The sequence below is a fragment of the Salvelinus namaycush genome, chromosome 9, assembly GCF_016432855.1.
Source record: "Salvelinus namaycush isolate Seneca chromosome 9, SaNama_1.0, whole genome shotgun sequence".
NCBI lineage: Eukaryota > Metazoa > Chordata > Actinopteri > Salmoniformes > Salmonidae > Salvelinus > Salvelinus namaycush.
The window spans coordinates 51,887,226-51,905,813 of NC_052315.1; the positions used below are offsets into that span (position 1 = coordinate 51,887,226).

Sequence of the window (18,588 nt, forward strand, 5' to 3'; positions counted from 1 at the left end):
GACGTGTTTTGGATCAAGTCACCGCTGAAAAGGGCATGCTGTCGGTTTATTGGACTATGTCATTTGTTTATATGTGTAACGTAGCCTCGATGAAAACCGACAAGGCAACTTCATGTTTTAATTTAGTCCAAATTAGTCAGCTAGTGCGGTGACCTTCAATCTTTGGACTGAGCCAATTACAATGAATCTTCTGAGCCTTTTTTTGACTCACCAATCACTCGCAGCTCTGCGTTAGCATAGATGACTCCATGGCGATTCTCTGCTATACACTGGTACATCCCAGAGTCCTCAAACGTCAGACCACTGAACCTCAAATTACGCTTATCGTACTGCAGAAAATGAATAAATAAATAAATGTCACAGTTATATCCTTCAGCATTTCAATAGTACATGGTATGCTAAAATGTCATTTTACAATAAAACATTTGGATGTTTCAAAATCAACATTGAGATTTCATCACAGTAAATAATAGTGAGGCTTTTACTGACGACGTCTAGATTTCACTTTTGTGAAACCTCAAATTTGACGTTGAACCATCAAAATGCTTTTGAAATCTAGGATTAACGTGTACCAAATGATGCAGTGTTGAATTAAATAGCATCCCTTTAGCATTAAAATGCCTTCATTTGACTTAATGAAACCATCGTTAATACATAATGAAGTATCACCGTGGCATCAGAATCCTCCCGCTTGCCTTCCCTCCTGACAGGGGTTGGTGACAGTTAGATATGTAACCTCTTTGGGCTGGCACCCTCAGAAACAAGTACTTTTTCCTCTCCTCGTTGCATTTTAGCAGACACTCTTATCCAGAGCAACTTACAGTAGTGATTACATACATTTTTGTACTGGTCCCCTGTGGGAATCGAACCAACAACCCTGGTGTTGCAAGCGCCATGCTCTACCAACTGAGCTACACAAGACCCCTCAACTTGCTTCTCTTCCCTCCTCCTCTCCTCTCCTCTCCTCTCCTCTCCTCTCCTCTCCTCTCCTCTCCTCTCCTCTCCTCTCCTCTCCACGCTGGCACCCTCTCAGAAACGACAAGAGGCACCTTCTCCTGAATCTTGACCGTGCCTTGTGTTCAGACTATTCAGAGTACCCATGCTAGCGGCCGGGTCACAACAGTGCCACCCTGATGCTGGCTGCTGAGAGGGTCGTGTTTATCTCACTAAGGGACCTGCTGGAACACGACAGGAATTTTCACACAACTCAACCGAACCGAGCCAGCCAAATCAAGCTGTACTGAGCAGGCCTGGTTATGCATCCACCATAGCTGATGGAGCATTATTTAAAAGTATATAATTTTTGAAATTTTATTGAACCTTTATTTAACTAGGCAAGTCAACAAATTCTTATTTGCAATAACGGCCTACCTCGGCCAAACCCGCACGGCGCTGAGCCAATTGAGCGCCGTGCTAGCACTATTTCCTGATTCACATTGCCAAACCCAACCACACTGTACTGGCTCAGATTTGTTTGTCTTCATATGGTATTTTCCATTACAGCAACTATGGCGGGTGATTAACCAGACCAGCTCAGCACAGCTCTTGCTTGGCTCTTCGGCTCAGCTCAGCAGTGTGAAAAGGGTATGTGAAAGTTCTCTCACGGGATAGCTGTTCTTGAGCCATTGTACGCGGGGTTTGGGCTTGCCGCTAGCCACACAGGACATGGTGTAGTCACTACTGATGTCCTTCTCTGTACTGTTGATGGACTCTGTCCACTCTGGGAATGCTGGAACAGAGTGAGATGAGGAAAACAGACAGTGTGAGGCCCAAATCCGAACTTGAGATCAACGCTCAACACCAATGCATGATCTATGTGAACATTGTACATTTATCCAGAGCAATTTACAGGAGCACATCAACAGATCGTTCACCTAGTCAGCTCAGGGATTCAAACCAGCGACCTTTCGGTTATTGGCCCGACTGCTCTTAATCACCAGGCTACCCGCACAACTCAAATGAGGCCCGAAAAGGTGCTAAATCATAACAATTTGCAAGTCAATGAGTTGCAACTACCAAGCTAGAGAATATAAACCGTGTTAGTAGCCCTACCTTCTACAGAGACCCGTGCCCTGTGCCAGTCCTTTCCTTTAGAGTTGAGGGCCTCACACTCGTATGTCCCCTCGTCCTCATACTGCACGTTGTACAGGTGGAGGCGGGCGCCCGCCATGCTGACGTCGTGATTGGACGGCAGCTCTCCGTTCATCTTCTTCCAGCGGATCTGAGGGATGGGGCTGTGGAGAGTGAGGGACGGGAAGTGAGAACAACGGAGAGGAGAGGAGCTGAGACCTATAATCCTATGGCCTTGTCATTAGAATCTATACGTACAGCTGTATAACAATAAACTATTTCATACTCTAAGTCTGAGCTAGGATAGCTAGTATAAGTGATTCTCTGATATATGTACTTGTAGCAATGCACTGGCTTTATCCATACTTACTTTCCCAGGGCGAAGCATTCCATTGTGACATTCTGTCCCACCAGCGCGTAAGTGTCTGGGAACTTGACTTTGATGTCAGCGGGGTATTTCCTGATTGGACCTGGTTGGTGGAGAAACAGGAAATAGAAACGACTGGATGTGAGTCGCCTGTTTATTCACAACACCCCCTAGGAGGCAGAACAACTTAGACCAGCAACAAGGTGTTATGTTAGTTAACTCTGTGTACGGACAAGGTGATACACGGTTGGAGGCGCTTTCTTGTAAACGGTTGTGTCAGGTAGGACACGCTAGCTTTGCTGTAGCACACACACACACACACTGTTTCCGACTCAGTCTGCCCTTCAGGATGAGTGTCCAATACAGTGCTAAATATGGGCCATGACACAGCCAGAGGCCTGTGTTGTGCTGTAGTAACGTAGTCATAATAAAACATATGCATGGCAAAGCATGAAGTGTTGCCGGGGTAAACTACTGTTCTCCCCTACAACCTTTTCAACTAGAACACGACATGCTAGCTTGCTCCCTATTATGTTTGTGCTATAGACAACTCCTTGGGTAATCGTCATGCATGTAATCGCCAAATATGACATGACCATAGGCGTTGCCAAGAGAGTACAAACATATCTGGGACCAGGCTAAAAACATGCTAGTTTGTGTTTTTAAATCTGCTAGGTCGGTACTAGGTAACGTTAGCATAACTCAGCAAACAAACAAGGAGGACCAACTGAGGGTATATCACCACCAAGTAATCATTTATGAACTCTTGAGGAAAGTGAGGCCTTCTCTTCGTCTTTATCTCAAGTATTTCTCTCCTCAAGCCTTTCCCACAGTCATAAACAACACAAGCACAGGGTCTCTCTCGCAACACTTCCAACTGTGATCTCAAACTCCAACTCCAGAGATGGTGACTGCCTGGGTTCTCGCCTGCTACCGACCTCTCGTCAGCAATGTCCATTTGTGGTTCGCTGGTCACAAGCTGGACCAACTCTACTGCCCTAAGCAAACTACAAATAGTAGGCAATTGTGTGATATCTAACACCTTGACAATGATCTCACATACTGTAGGGTAATATGGTGCCCATCTTCACTGAACAGATTCAAATCTTCCAAACCCCAAAAAAGTGGGCAATTGTGTGATTACTGAAATCTTCCGGTAACGACAACCTTTTTATAGGTCATGGTGCGTGCATACTATTAGATACGATGGGACGGGAATGTTTGCTGAGTAGATTCCTACCTCAACATATAGGACAGTTAAAACAGGGACTTAAAACAGAAACTAACGTTCAGCCAGGGGGACGAGGGGGATGAACTTGCTGAAGACGCTCTTGGCGATGGATGTGCTGGAGACGAAGCAGGAGTAGTTGCCACTGTCTGATGAATCCACCTGGTGAGAGACGGAAACAATCCATGTGAACATATTCGATCTTATGTCCTGTATTATGTAACCCATGTTTGTGACTGCGTGTTTTTATGTGAACATTTTCGATGCTGTAAATTCAGCCTTTCTTCAGTTTATAAAAACTGTGAGCGTCGCTCAATAAAGTTCAAACGCCGTGTCATAAATGGCAACCTATTCCCGTGATAGTGCACTACCTTTGACCAGATAGGGCGTAAAAAAAAGTACGCTAGGGTGAAATGATCGGACTGTCTGCAACGGCACCCGAAGACACATTCTGAAATCCACCTTAGAGATGTAGAGGTTCCCTGTGGTCTGGGAGACAAAGCGACGTTTATCCAGCGTGATGAAGATGGGGAACTCATTCAGAATCCAGCGGAATGACAGCTCGTCTGTTGAGAAAAGATACACAACCGTCAACATGGCGATCAAGCCTGAATCTGTCAGTCAAAGGGCAGAGGAGACGGCGGAGTGCCAAGATGGAGCCGAGCCAGGAGAAAGGCTGAGGAGTTGGCTCTTTGATTCTTACACTGTTTTCAAACCACACTATCATGCTGACCCAAACCACACTATCATGCTGACCCAAACCACACTTTAAAATGAAAGCTAACAACGAACGCATTTGATGCTTTCATATCAAACTGTCATCATGACGCTATGAAAAGAGTTGAAAAGGACAAGTATCACTGAGGAACTGCAATCCAGTAGCCGCGGCAGCAGCTGAAAGACATGTATGTTACCATCATTTCACACAGTGATTTGGTTGTATAATTTGCATAAGAATGACTATGCATATCTGCTGTACAGAATTCTAGTGGAGCTCCCGGTTGATACCAAATAGGTTTGTTTAACGAAGATCAATAATTAAGAAATATACAAATAAAGGAGACCAAAATTGGGCCAGGAAAAACGCCCGACTCAGAGAGGAAAACCTGAACAGATTAGTGTAAAGTACCTTTGATGAAGAATACAAAGCTACTGTATGAAATTGCATTTAAAAAAGCATTAAAAACAGCTTATTTTGCCTCACACATCCCTACACTGAGACTAGAAGTGTAAAACTCAGCTCAGGGCTACAGCGTGAGGATATGGCCTACAATATGTCAGAACAGAAGCAGCCTCATGAAGGAGTACTGCCAGTCACCAGCAGGGGGCACACTTTCATTGATTTTCACTGTTATGACAATCTGGGTTAATTGAGTCATAGCAAACATACTGTTGGATTTAATACTGGAATAGAGACACATGTAATACGTGCAATGCTACAAACCATAGTGTTAACCTAGCACCATAGTGTTAACCTAGCACCATAGTGTTAACCTAGCACCATAGCATTCATCCCCAGCCATCACACTTTGTCTTAACATGTCTCGACACATCTTGAGACATTAAGTCAAGACGTCTTGAGACACTTTAATTAAGATATAGATACTTTTCAAGACATCTTAAGACATTTTATGATACATTTTGAAGACATGTCTTTAGACAAAAGCTGTAGAAATAGCCTAGCATCAGAGAATTAGCTGCAAGCTGTTAGCCTAGCTAGCACTTACATGGGTAGTGTGGAGGAGGAGCGCAGAGCAGGACTGCCCCCTGGCCCTCCTTCACGTGCACCGCCTCTCTTTCCTCAGACGAGAAGAAGTCCAGGTCTGGAGGAGAGAGCGTGAGGGAGTGAGTGAATGAGGGAGTGAGGGAGTGAGTGAGGGAGTGTGAGACAGAGAGAGAGAGAGAGAGAGAGAGAGAGAAAGGGGGGCAAGCAAGAGAGAGAGAGAGCGAGAGAGAGGGGGGGGGGAGAAAGAGGGAGAGAGTGATGGGGAGAGGGGGAGGAGGCGAGAGAAGAGGAAGAGAGAGAGTTCAGATTCATTAACAAGCCTGGAGAATCCACTGTAATGCTCTCCCTCACCTCATTTCCGTAATAACACTTATCCTCCAATACTCTTAAACCCTGTAACCTCCTAGCTCAAAACCATTTTAAAACCAGAACCTGCATTACTTTAGCTAGCAGGCTTATAATTTGCAACTGTCACATTTCAAAGGGAGGGAACTAACTATTGATTCGGCAGAAGTGATTCCGTCTCGTGCCACACACTCTATAAAAGTTTGACCATTCAAATGTCATTTCCAAAGTTGTTATAATGTGGCCCTCCCGAGTCCCTATCACAGCTCTACGAATATAGGCATGAAAGTGTAGCCCCTGTTCATAAAACGGCCCTCCGTCCTTCCTGCCTATGATCATGTGTTACGCCAAAATAACGAACGGCGGATCCCATCCACTCACATCCAAACTGGACGCCAGCCTCTCGGCTGACCACGGTGCCGTAGTCGTTGGTGGCCACACAGGAGTAGTTCCCAACGTGCTTGTTCTTAATGGGGTTAGAGATGACCAGGTCGCCCCCGACCAGAGTGTAATGGTTATCACCATCCAGGTCTATGTTCCGGCTGTCCAACCTCCACCTGAAGAAGGAGAAGCTCAAGTTCATTTTAAACATATATATCACAATGCATTTCTCCCACATTTCAAGAATTGCATGGCGAATGAGGCCTGGATGTTTTAAAGTCCTGTCCTTTAAAGCCATGTATTAGGACCTCCAGACTTGGCCCTGTGCGGGACATCATGCTGGGGAGAGACAGAGAGATGGGGGGACATACAGCACACACAGCGTGTGGTATTTAAGGGGGTGAGCAGAGAGGAGAGCAGAGCATATGTTACTGGTATGTGGCAGGTGGGTTGGCTCGTGCTCGACAGCTCATGGTGATTTTGGCCTCAGGCGACTCCTCAGGGTAGATGGTTTCGACCGGCTGGTCCTCAAACACCGGCCCGTAACCTGTAGCATCGTCTGCGAGGAAAGAGACACACATACAGACAAATAGGGTGAATGAATCAGGAACTGGTAGGTCAGACAGGAACAATCCTGTCCATCTGTCTGTTTCAGTTCCGTCTCTTTCGCTTAGTGCCTAACGACTGAGACACAGGTCTCGGGAAAAGATGTGTGAGTAAGTGATGTGAATTTTGAGTTTATTTTCGTTCGCGAAGAAAACATTTGTCATCGATTAACTGCATTCTTGCGGTGCATGAACAACTTGGTGTCATGTCTTTCTACTCCCAGCAACCTGGCTCCTACTGTACCCTTGGTATTTCTTAGTACTGTAGTATCTTCTGATGTCAGGTGGCTAACCTACTATACGCAGAACCATCTCCCATTGGTTCAATTATTGTCGGAAGCGAATACCAAATCTTAAATTGGAAATGAACACGTCACCCAAAACCCTTTCAGATGCCACCATCATCCTCAAGGTTGACAAGACAAGCAGTTAGCGGGTTAAACACAGAGAGAGATCTCTTTGATGGAAATGCCTTGCGTCATTCGACCTGCCTTTAAACCGGTGTCGACAAGCACACACACACGAATGCACACACACAATCTAAACATACGCGCCGCGCATGCACGCACGCACACACACAAACACACTTGGATAATTAGATCCAATTAGTCATTAAAATACACACGCATCACAGAGCTCGCATGAATAAGACGGAAACACAATGCAAGACAAGGCAATGAATAACCAATGAGGCAAAATGTTCCTGAGATGCTGATTATTCTCTCAGATCGTGACTGTCCATTCAGGTGTGTGTGTGTGTGATCTCGCTCTCTCAGCACATCTGTCACCTCTATGCCACTGTCACTGAGGAGCGACCTCTGCACACACACATCCTGCTCTTATCTCATCTGTCTACATAGGCAAGCATTGCCTCTAAAGATTCCCTGAAGATTCATTCCCCTAGAAAATATAAGAATTACACGCGAACTGCCACCTTTACAAACCCAGGACAAAGGGTTCGTATTCTCACAAAATCCTGACAGAAAAAAGACGGATGTCTTTGAGCGCTGAATACTGATTGGCTGAAAGCTGTGGTATATCAGACAGTAGACCACGGATATGACATAAAAACGACTTGTTTACTGCTCTAATTACGTTGATAACCAGTTTATAATAGCAATAAGGCACCAGGGTTTTGTGGTATATGGTCAATATAGCACTGCTAAGGGCTGGATCCAGGCACTCCGAGTTGCTTCGTGCATAATAACTTAACAGTGGTATATTGGCCATATACCACAAACCCCTGAGGTGCCTTATTTGCTATTATAGTCTTCATTCTCAGTGAGCAAGATATATAAGGAGAGACAATGAGGGAGAGCGAGAGAGAGAATGAGAGTGAAAGAGAGAGAGAGAGACAGAGAATGCGAACGAGAGAGCGGGAGAACCTTGGACTTCAGAAAATATGATTTTTATCAGATACTTCAGAAAATGTAAGGAAACAATTGCAATGGACAGGAACGAAGCTCACACACTCCAACGCAAGGACAATGTGTAAGAGCCTGACACTGCCATAGCTTGATGGCCTAGTTCCAACCATTTGGAATGACTGCTGCTTGAGAGAGAGAGAGATAATTACACATGCTCTGCCATAAATAGGGCACGGAGGCACGTTAAGTGAGAAACAGTGTTCAGGGAAGAAGAGAGGAGAAGAGGAGAAGAGCAGTGACCGTATGGAAGAGAGCTGAAATGGACACACAGGCCTGTCTGGCCCAGTGAAAGGAATGCTAGTCATCGTAAAGTCATGTGTGTGTGTGTGTGTGTGTGTGTGTGTGCATTCACGACTTCTTGACTGTACCATGTGAAGTGACAGATGGTAGAGAGGAGTGTTAAACAGACCCCATAAAGCCCACAGCCTGCAGATACCAGGGACCTTGATGCTCTCACATCTGTGTTAATGCTCTCTCTCCCTTCCCCTCGCACATGAATTTCTCTCTCCTCTCTCACTAGTTCTCATTGCTTCTCGATGCCTCTCTCTCTCTTCCTCGGCCGTCTCGCTGCTCTGCCTCTATCGCTCTCTCAACGAAAAAAACATCAATAGTCTCTTTCTTTCTCTCTCTCTCTCTTTGCCTGGCTCAAACACAGACTGTTTCTCTCTGTCTCCATCTCTCTCATCTCTCTGTTCCCTACTTCTTGTACACCTCTCTCTCCCTCTCGAGAAAGACTTCCATATTGTTCTCTGTCTTTCTCTCTCCTCTCATTCTGTGTGTCTCTCAGTGTCTCAGACACTCTTTCTCTCTCTCTGTATTAACCCCCCTCTCTGTCTCGTCTTCTGGCATGACTTGGCTGTGGTAGCAATGGCTGGGTGACTCCGTTAAAGAGGTGTAAAAGCTTTTTGGGGTATGCAATCATGTGCTCAGCAGTCAATGGACAAACACACTGACACACACACACACACACACACACACACCCTATTCTCTCCTGGGCTGTGAAGAGGAGAGCCATCCTCTGGACATTATGGTGATATTATTTGTAAATGTAATTAATAAATAATACAGACATAACTAGTCGAGCTACAAGCTAGCATGCAGTTAACTCCCAGACTCACAGACAGTTGTTAATCTGGGCATCTATTTGTTTGTTTTGTTTGTTTGTTTGTTTGATTACATGAAGAAATTGGTTGTTGTCCAAGTGGGACGGTGAACACATGTGCTGTATCCCGGAGGCATCTCTGCTGCAGCATTCTGTGGGTATATTCACCATGCCAGGTCTGTGAGTGAAACGTGGCTAGAGCTTCGCTGCTAGCCAAATCCTCACTGTGAAAGTGTTACTGTAGAGCGCACTGGGTATCACCGCATCACAAAGAATACGTTAATACGAATACTATTCAGTACCAGAGATGTGCCAGTATGGTGTATGGTATAGAGAGAGAGAGGGAGAGAGAGAGAGAGAGAGAGAGAGAGAGAGAGAGAGAGAGAGAGAGAGAGAGAGAGAGAGAGAGGTTGAAGTGTTTCCATTAGTAAATTGGTGACAGCCTGTATGCCTTGCCACCTATCTGTTTCATGTCTCAGGTAGGCTGCGAACGCCAACATGGATAGAATACAATAATTGACTACTATTTGCCATATTCTAATAATTACACGTGCCAACGTATCGCCACGGTCCGTGCCATAGTGAAATTTGCACTGTAGATATGAACTGTAGAAGATGAAACTCGAAACAGGTCGACCAGAAAAGCAAGGAGAAGCAATTCGGACATTCTTGAAAGTCAGGACAATCCTTGTCCTGCAAATGTAGTTTTGGATTTTTCAAGGAGTAGACGTTTATAATTCAATGTGGGGTGGAGCATTATAGATAGGCCTAAGTGATGCCATTGCATACGTACGTTCAAAATGATATGGCAATCATGTATTCGAAAAACACAATTTGCATCATCATTTGTCGCAATAAAGACAGGTAGACAAAATAAAAATACGCCTCTGTCGAACGGATACACATTTTGTCGATCTTTATGACATTTATCCTATATCTGCTGTTTCCATTACACATTTCGTAATGATTTTTTTGGTTGCAGCATTGCCGATTACACTTGGGTCAATGGAAACCTGTCTACTGTAGGCCCTAGATCCTGCAGCACACTATGCATGCATTCACACAACACGACACAGAGTACAGATAAGATAAATATGTCCTAGGGTTTACATAGACACAGGGGCCTTAATCTTGCACATCTCTGCTGCCACATTCACAGACGCACTTACAAAGAAGGCAGACTGGTCCTTTATTCTTGCACACCTGCTGTGACACATCCACAAAAAGCGTACCCAATTTGATCGCCCACGGTCGATACGCCACTTATCATTCATGAGAGAGAGAACGTGAGAGGCCGTGAAAAGAGAGAGAGAGAGATAGAGAGAGTAAGAGAGAGAGAGAGAGAGTGAGAGATGATGTCTAGGAGAGAATAAACAACGTACCCTGCATGCATTGTCACAACATGTTCCCCTTCTCACAAAATCATTTCAATTTACCCTTCACTGACTGTCACTGGTTGGTTAGTGAGGGAATATGGTGGTGGGTGAGGGGAATATATAAATAGTGCTATCTATGCATACCCTGTACACTATGACAGCACACAGTAAATTAACCATTGCAGGTCCCTGACCTTGTCTATAGATAATTAGGAGACCTCCCATGTTTCTGGGACAAGGAGTCACCTTAGTGTGTGTTACGTTTTCCAAATGCACAACAAACGTGACTAGAGTCAATGGAAATGCTAGTTGTCAATGGAAATGCTAATTCTATAAAGATCTGTATTATTATCTATGCGTTTTATCCAAACAGAAGCCGTGAAACCAACATATTTCGACATAATCGGTCAATTCTAGTTATTCACCCATTTTATTTTCTCCATAAAGGAAGAAAATTATAATAACAATGTTTTTTATTTTTTATTATTGTTACAGAAAATTTAAAATACATTACAATAATGTAAGATGCTCTTTCTTCGTGGCCAACCTCTGCTTAATCAACTTTCATTTTCTCATTCACAAATTGATGAACCTGGTGAACTCTCGGACTTTCAAAAACGTCACGCATTCCATCTGTAATAGCATAATACATCTAGATCACTGTATTATTACAAGACCCGTTGCTGCTCCCATGGCAACACAATGCCAGACAAATAAACCATTTCCTAAAGGTCCTCATCATCGTCGTAATGTCAGGATATTTAACCAGATCATCACATGTGTTGTGGTGGAGGAACATGCGTCATCATCATCTGCTACAGCATAAGGATCCCCAGAATAGACGCGGTAAAAAGTTAACCTTGACCTCCAGACAACGTTCCATTAGGCTCTGTCCTTTACCAGCCGACAACGATGAGAGGGGAACTTCCAGGCTGAGTCCCAAATGGCACCCTATTACCTCTACAGGGCCCTGGTCAAAAGTAGTGCACTACATAGGGAAGAGGGTGCCATTTTGGACGCACACTCGGTCAGTGCCAGTCTGTTAGCCCACGCTGACAGGCCGATAACGTTCTCAAGTGTTTCAACCACCACCACCCGGTGGGTCGATGCAAGGCCAGAACTGGGGACCAGGGAGTACTGAGGCCCAATGGCCTTGACATACTTCCATTGTTTGTGGGCTACATTATATGAGACAGACATACTTCCATTGTTTGTGCGCTACATTATATGAGACAGACATACTTCCATTGTTTGTGGGCTACATTATATGAGACAGACATACTTCCATTGTTTGTGGGCTACATTATATGAGACAGACATACTTCCATTGTATTTTTTGCTACAAGTATTTTTTTTAAATGCATTGGAAGATCCTGGAGGGAAGGACTGATGGTTTGTGTACTAGTTTGTCAGAGCACAGAATACCAAAATTAAGCACTGGGACACAAATCTTTCCAGGTCATTGAAGATAGATGCAGTCGGAAGCATATATCATGCTTATAACCTAGTTAGCTCTTACAAAAGTTTGTTCTGTCCCTCTTTTAACACCTGCGGGCTACACTCACCTGTCTTATTGGCTGCAGAAGTGACCAAACAAACTGTCAACGAGGAACGTTTGCTGGAACAAACATAGCGATGCTCTAATCTGGTGGGCGAGGGACACACGGGCTATGGTGTGTTTTAAAATGGAAAAGAGCTGTCTAATAACGTCCCAAAGAAGGACAAGTCAACTGCAGGTCAAAATATCAACGTGATTGACAACTGAGGCCTTCCTAATGTCGAAGCCGTACAGCCAAACTTGCAGTGCTGAAATGTTGCTGAAATAAACCATCTCCGTCTGTGTTCTAATCTAGTGGACGAGGGAAGTGTGAGCGATGGCATGTCTTCGAATGGAATAGAGCGGTCTAAATACGTGCGGAAACAGTCAGAAGGTCTAAAAACAGGCAAACTAGTCAACTGCAGGCCGTACAAAAGGACAGCAAAGATCAAATCAGAATTTTCTCCAACTCTCTCAATCTTCCTGGACTTGGGTTAAGTGTCGAACAAAATGCTCTTTGAGAGCAGCTTGCCTGTGATGCCGTCGGTGGCCCTCAATGAATCATGAAGGACTTTCCATAGGGCCTCGAGGCCTCAAGGCCCCGGCCCATAAACAGACAGACTGAGAGCTCCATTACAAGGTCATTTTCAGTAGGGTAAGCAACCAAAAACGTTTTGCAATGGGAAATGGAAATGAGTTTTCCTGTTTCAGTGCGTTTTCTTCGGTTACGCTCAGCATGGAGAAAACAAGCTAACACTTCATTTTAAGGGGGCCTTATTACAGTAACTACATATGTAATTACACCGTAACAAGTATTGTAATTAATCGTATTAATTCATAGTTACACTGTAATAGCAATATGTAACGTGGTAACTGCAGTCTGTAGTTACAAAGGTGTAACAACGAGTGCTTGTTACGATGCTTGTTACAAACGTGAAAGTTCACGATAGCATCCCAACGCACCATATTTCAGCCTGCACAAATCACGTGATAGGTGTCAGCCAATTGAAAACGTACCACCTCATTCACACAACTCTAAAGAGCTCTGCAGTCTGATATCCAGGCCCAATGGCAAAAACGGGTTCACATCAAATAATACTTTTAATTATGCATTTGACAATGGGCCAATTACTTTAACCATCAATAACATTTTTTTTACACGTTAATAAACAGTTATGGTTAAAATTGTGAGATAGTAATTAGTGTTTGTTTCTGTCTCATTGCAAAACATGTAGAATGGAATGAAATTAGCTATATACAGTAGCTGCACATTTTCCTATCTGCCCCGTGGCAATATATGTAAAATTGCAAGAAATCACCTTTAAAAACTGGGAATTCTCTCAGCCTCATTGACAAATGTGTCAAATAGCATTGGATTAGCTATAACACTGCACATTTTTTTTTCTCTGCCCCATGGTAATATGCTTGAAACAGCAACATTTTCTCTCAGCGTCATGTCAAAATGTGTAAAATAGCATGAGATTAGCTACAGTATGTTAGCTAGATTTCTTTGGTAGACCTTGCTCAGAACTTGCGGGGGAGCCCCCGCAAAAAAACTGTTGGACGACACTGATTCACAGGTAGGTAATTAGAGCCTATTGAGCCACACGTCGCATCTGTCCACAAGAGATTACAACCTTGTGATAGTTACTACTGAATGGATGCAGCTGAGAAGAAACCAAGCTGCCAGTCTGTCTGGTGAGAAGGAAGTCTGCCACATATAACGTCCGAGGTGTTAAATTGCTCTTTCGCTTCCAGTTCTGTCTTTCACATGAATTGTTGATATAGATACTTATCAGTTCACTCACAGATTCACTAAATGCCTTGTGGTCTGGTGTGTAATGCTCACTGTACACACGCTAATAACCAGCTGGGGGGGAAATCCCCTCCAAACATGGTTTCTAGTAACTCTTGTCAGATTTTTAAGTAGGCTACTCACTGATAAATCCCATTTGAGCAATCTGCATATTGCTGTGTGTGTTTCTGGATTCTGCTTGGATTTGGTGACATTGCAACATTTCCTCATTATTCCAAACTGAAGAAACACACACACACACACACACACACACACACACACACACACACACACACACACACACACACACACACACACACACACACACACACACACACACACACACACACACACACACACACACACACACACACACACACCACTCTGTTGAGATTATCCATAACAAGTCTTACCTCCGTAGAAACCAGGTTCCCCTCCGAAGACAGATGCATCTGGAAGAGAGTCAAGAGAGAGGGGGAGACAAGGCAGGTCAGCATGTTCATTTAGAAAATCCATTACAGATCCTCTATCTTTTTGCATATTGGAGAAAACGAATATGAATCTCTCCAGTGCCATTGCTGAAAGCTCCTACACCATGCACCTGTCTGGTTAAAAGCCTCCTCTCCTACCCAGCCTCCCGACACAAGCTTCCCCAAAGCGGGTGTGATACCTAAGCTACTCCCATAGCGTGCTGCACTGCTTGGCCCCCACCTTTTGATCCGCTCCCGACTATCCAACCTGGCACAAGTACCCCCGCCACTTGCCCATTCTCACCCGAGCTTCGGTCACCGCTCCAGCACACACTTACATTACACCCGCACACATGCACCCCAAAAATCTGAGGGGGCACAGAGTACATGCGGATGGGTGGTCAATTTTGCATTTTTCAAACACCTGAAACAACTTTTTCCTGCTGTCTGTATCGTCCTGACTGGTGTTTCTTTTTTTAAATAAACGAAATATGCTTCTTTGCATCGCTGCTAAAATCGGGGTAAACGATCGAAAGGAATGTGAGTATTATTCAATAAATGTACTTATTTCTTGCTTTTCTAAAGTCTACCAACCTTACCAGCAGGCATGCTAGCTAAGATAGCTACTCTAACGTGATTAATAGCCTAAAATGGCTCCTTGGTAGCTAGTTATGAGGTTGGGAGCTTGGGAACCTATTTGGGCTAGCTAAAGCCTACTTCGTAAAATTGCTTGGTAACTAGTAGTATTAAAGAGAAACAACAAAAAATATAATTTCTGTGTATAGTGTATATATTTATTAAATAGGACAAATCTGAGCCCCTGCGCCCCCTATGGGCATGACGCCTCTGCATGCGCACACAGGTGTCTCTGATCCAAATGTTATCTTTAGCCTGTGGACTTTTACTCTGGAACTTCTATGCATTTAGATGTGTATTACTTGGACTTTATTGCTATCTCATTGTAGCTTATTTTATTGTAGCTAATGCATATTTGTGATTAGTATGCAACCTCAAAGGCAGTTTCTATGGTTATTTCTTATTTTGATTGATAGGCTGTAAATGAACATGTTTCTGTTGCTATTTAACTCTTGACTCTTACACTGAGGATGATGCAATTAGGGCCATGTCTCTGGACTGTATGCAGCTTTTGAAATACACTACACGACCAAAAGTATGTGGACATTTGCTCATTGAATGAGCAAAAATCATGGGCATTAATATGGAGTTGACCCCCCCCCTTTACTGTAATAACAGCCTCCACTCTTCTGGGAAGGCTTTCCACTAGATGTTGGAACATTGCTGCTTCCATTCTGCCACATTAATGAGGTCGGGCACTGATGTTAGGCGATTAGGCCTGGCTCGAAGTTGGCGTTCCAATTAATCCCAAAGGTATTTGTTGGCATTGAGGTCAGGGCTCTGTGCAGGCTAGTCAAGTTCTTCCACACCGATCTCGACAAACCATTGCTGTATGGACCTCGCTTTGTGCACAGGGGCATTGTCATGCTGTAACAGGAAAGGGCCTTCCCCAAACTGTTGCCACAAAGTTGGAAGCACAGAATCATCTAGAATGTCATTGTAAGTTGTAGCATTAAGATTTCCCTTCACTGGAACTAAGGGGCTTAACCCGAACCATGAAAAACAGCCTAAGGCCCTTATCCCTCATCCACCAAACTTTACAGTTGGCACTATGCATTCAGGCAGGTAGCATTCTCCTGGCATCTGCCAAACCCAGATTCGTCCGTCAGACTGCAAGATGGTGAAGGGTAATTCATCACTCCAGAGAATGCGTTTCCATTTTACGAAGCTCCCGAAAAACAGCACTCGGCGGTCTGTGAGCTTGTGTGGCCTACCACTTCGCTGCTGAGCCACGTTGAAAGTCACTGAGCTCTTCAGTAAGGCCATTCTACCGCTAATGTTTGTTTATGGAGATTGCACGGCTGGGCACTCGATTTTACACCCGTGTCAGCAACGGGTGTGGCTGAAATAGCCAAATCCACCAATTTGAAGGGGTGTCCACATACTTTTGTATACTGTATTAAAGACTCTGGTTCCTCTGGACAAGGTTTTCCCCAGGGGGATGAGCAATGCCATCGGGGATATGCCAAATAAAAATGTGATTCACATTTAAAATTCAAATTAAAACAATCTTCACAATCTCAAACAGTACAACGGGCTATACATTTGGGTGAGTTTTTTCTCTCTCGCCTGAGTAGACTCGTTTCACTGCCAAAAATCAAATTAAACCATCTAGCGTTCAGCGAAATAACAACACAATGTCAAATACAGGTAGCCTAGTCAAATAATTAACATCCATTCACATTAACCGTTACTCTCTTGCGGGAAACCTTCACTCTTGCGCTGACATTTAGAAATGAAACATGACTATTTGAAAAATAAGCCACAGGGGTTTTTGGAGAGAGAATAAAGACGATTTTCGAGTAGTAAGACATGTATAAAAGCAACAGATAACATTAATAAGAAGGGGCTAGAAGTGTCTTATATGGTGAGCTACCGAGTGGCTAGGACAGGCAAGCCGCATACTATTGTGGAGGACTTCATTCTTCCTGCTGCCGTGGATATGGCTGGGACAATGCTGGGGGAAAAGGCCCAAAAAACTATATAGACAATGACTTCATAAAACTGTTTCACGACACATAAGTGAAATGGCAGGAGATGTTTTGAAACAATAACTGCTTCGCATACAAGCCAGGGAATTATATGCGTTACAGCTGGATGAGTCAACAGATGTGGCGGGCCTGGCACAGCTCCTAGTATATGTTCGTTACGTTTACGGGGGATCAATTAAGGAAGACATCCTCTTCTGGAAACCAGGACAACATGAGAGGATATTTTTGAATTACTGGACAGCTTTGTGACATCAAATGGACTTTGGTGGTCAAGATGTGTACTGATGGCACAAAAGCCATGACAGGGAGACATAGTGGAGTGGTAACGCGCGTGCAAGCAGTTGCTCCCGACGCCACTTGGGTACACTGCAGGATCCACCGAGAGGCTCTTGCTGCCAAGGGAATGCCTGACAGCTTGAAAGATGTTTGGGACACTACAGTGGAAATTGTTAACTTTGTTAAAATAAGGCCCATGAACTCTCGTGTGTTTTATGCATTATGCAATGATATGGGCAGCGACCATGTAACGCTTTTACAACATACAGAAGTGCGCTGGTTATCAAGGAGCAAAGTATTGACATGTTTTTTTTTAATTGAGAGACGAGCTTAAAGTTTTCTTTACTGACCATCATTTTCACTTGTCTGATCGCTTGCATTATGATGAGTTTCTCACACGACTGGCCGATCTGGGTGATGTTTTTTCTCGCCTGAATGATCTGAATCTAGGATTACAGGGACTCTCCGCAACTATATTCAATGTGCGGGACAAAATTGAGGTTATGAAATGAACTCAAGCTTAGGGACAATGTCATATGTGAAATAGCGAAGCACCTGGGTGAGCTGGGTGCGCAATTACGCAGGTACTTTGCCGAAACGGATGACACAAACAACTGGATTCGTTATCCCTTGCTTGCCCTGCCCCCAGTCCACTTACCGATATCTGAACAAGAGAGCCTCTTCGAAATTGCAACAAGTGGTTCTGTGGCGGAGATCTTTGTGGGCTATACTCGGCCTTGTCTCAGGATGGTAAGTTGGTGGTTGAAGATATCCCTCTAGTGGTGTGGGGGATGTGCTTTGGCAAAGTGGGTGGGGTTATATCCTTCCTGTTTGGCCCTGTCCGGGGGTATCATCGGATGGGGTCACAGTGTCTCCTGACCCCTCCTGTCTCAGCCTCCAGTATTTATGCTGCAGTAGTTTATGTGTCGGGGGGCTAGGGTCAGTTTGTTATATCTGGAGTACTTCTCCTGTCTTATCCGGTGTCCTGTGTGAATTTAAGTATGCTCTCTCTAATTCTCTCTTTCTCTCTTTCTTTCTCTTTCTCGGAGGACCTGAGCCCTAGGACCATGCCTCAGGACTACCTGGCATGATGACTCCTTGCTGTCTCCTGCTGCTCCAGTTTCAACTGTTCTGCCTGCGGCTATGGAACCCTGACCTGTTCACCGGACATGCTACCTGTCCCAGACCTGCTGTTTTCAACTCTCTAGAGAGCAGGAGCGGTAGAGATACTCTAAATGATCGGTTATGAAAAGCCA

The 18,588-nt window shown here is 44.3% G+C and overlaps 1 protein-coding gene across 1 annotated transcript in view; it reads right to left on the bottom strand.

The window, feature by feature from the left end:
* LOC120053314 (contactin-1a-like) overlaps window positions 1–18,588 on the bottom strand; it is a 51,981-nt gene that overhangs the window by 28,314 nt on the left and 5,079 nt on the right. Inside the window, exons 2-11 of the mRNA XM_039000443.1 lie at window positions 14,373–14,411; window positions 6,550–6,676; window positions 6,118–6,293; window positions 5,393–5,488; window positions 4,128–4,231; window positions 3,725–3,827; window positions 2,441–2,540; window positions 2,053–2,234; window positions 1,605–1,729; window positions 212–329 (exon numbers count right to left, since the gene is read on the bottom strand). Coding sequence (XP_038856371.1) covers window positions 212–329; window positions 1,605–1,729; window positions 2,053–2,234; window positions 2,441–2,540; window positions 3,725–3,827; window positions 4,128–4,231; window positions 5,393–5,488; window positions 6,118–6,293; window positions 6,550–6,676; window positions 14,373–14,411 — 1,170 coding nt within the window. The remainder of the gene's footprint in view (window positions 1–211; window positions 330–1,604; window positions 1,730–2,052; window positions 2,235–2,440; window positions 2,541–3,724; window positions 3,828–4,127; window positions 4,232–5,392; window positions 5,489–6,117; window positions 6,294–6,549; window positions 6,677–14,372; window positions 14,412–18,588) is intronic.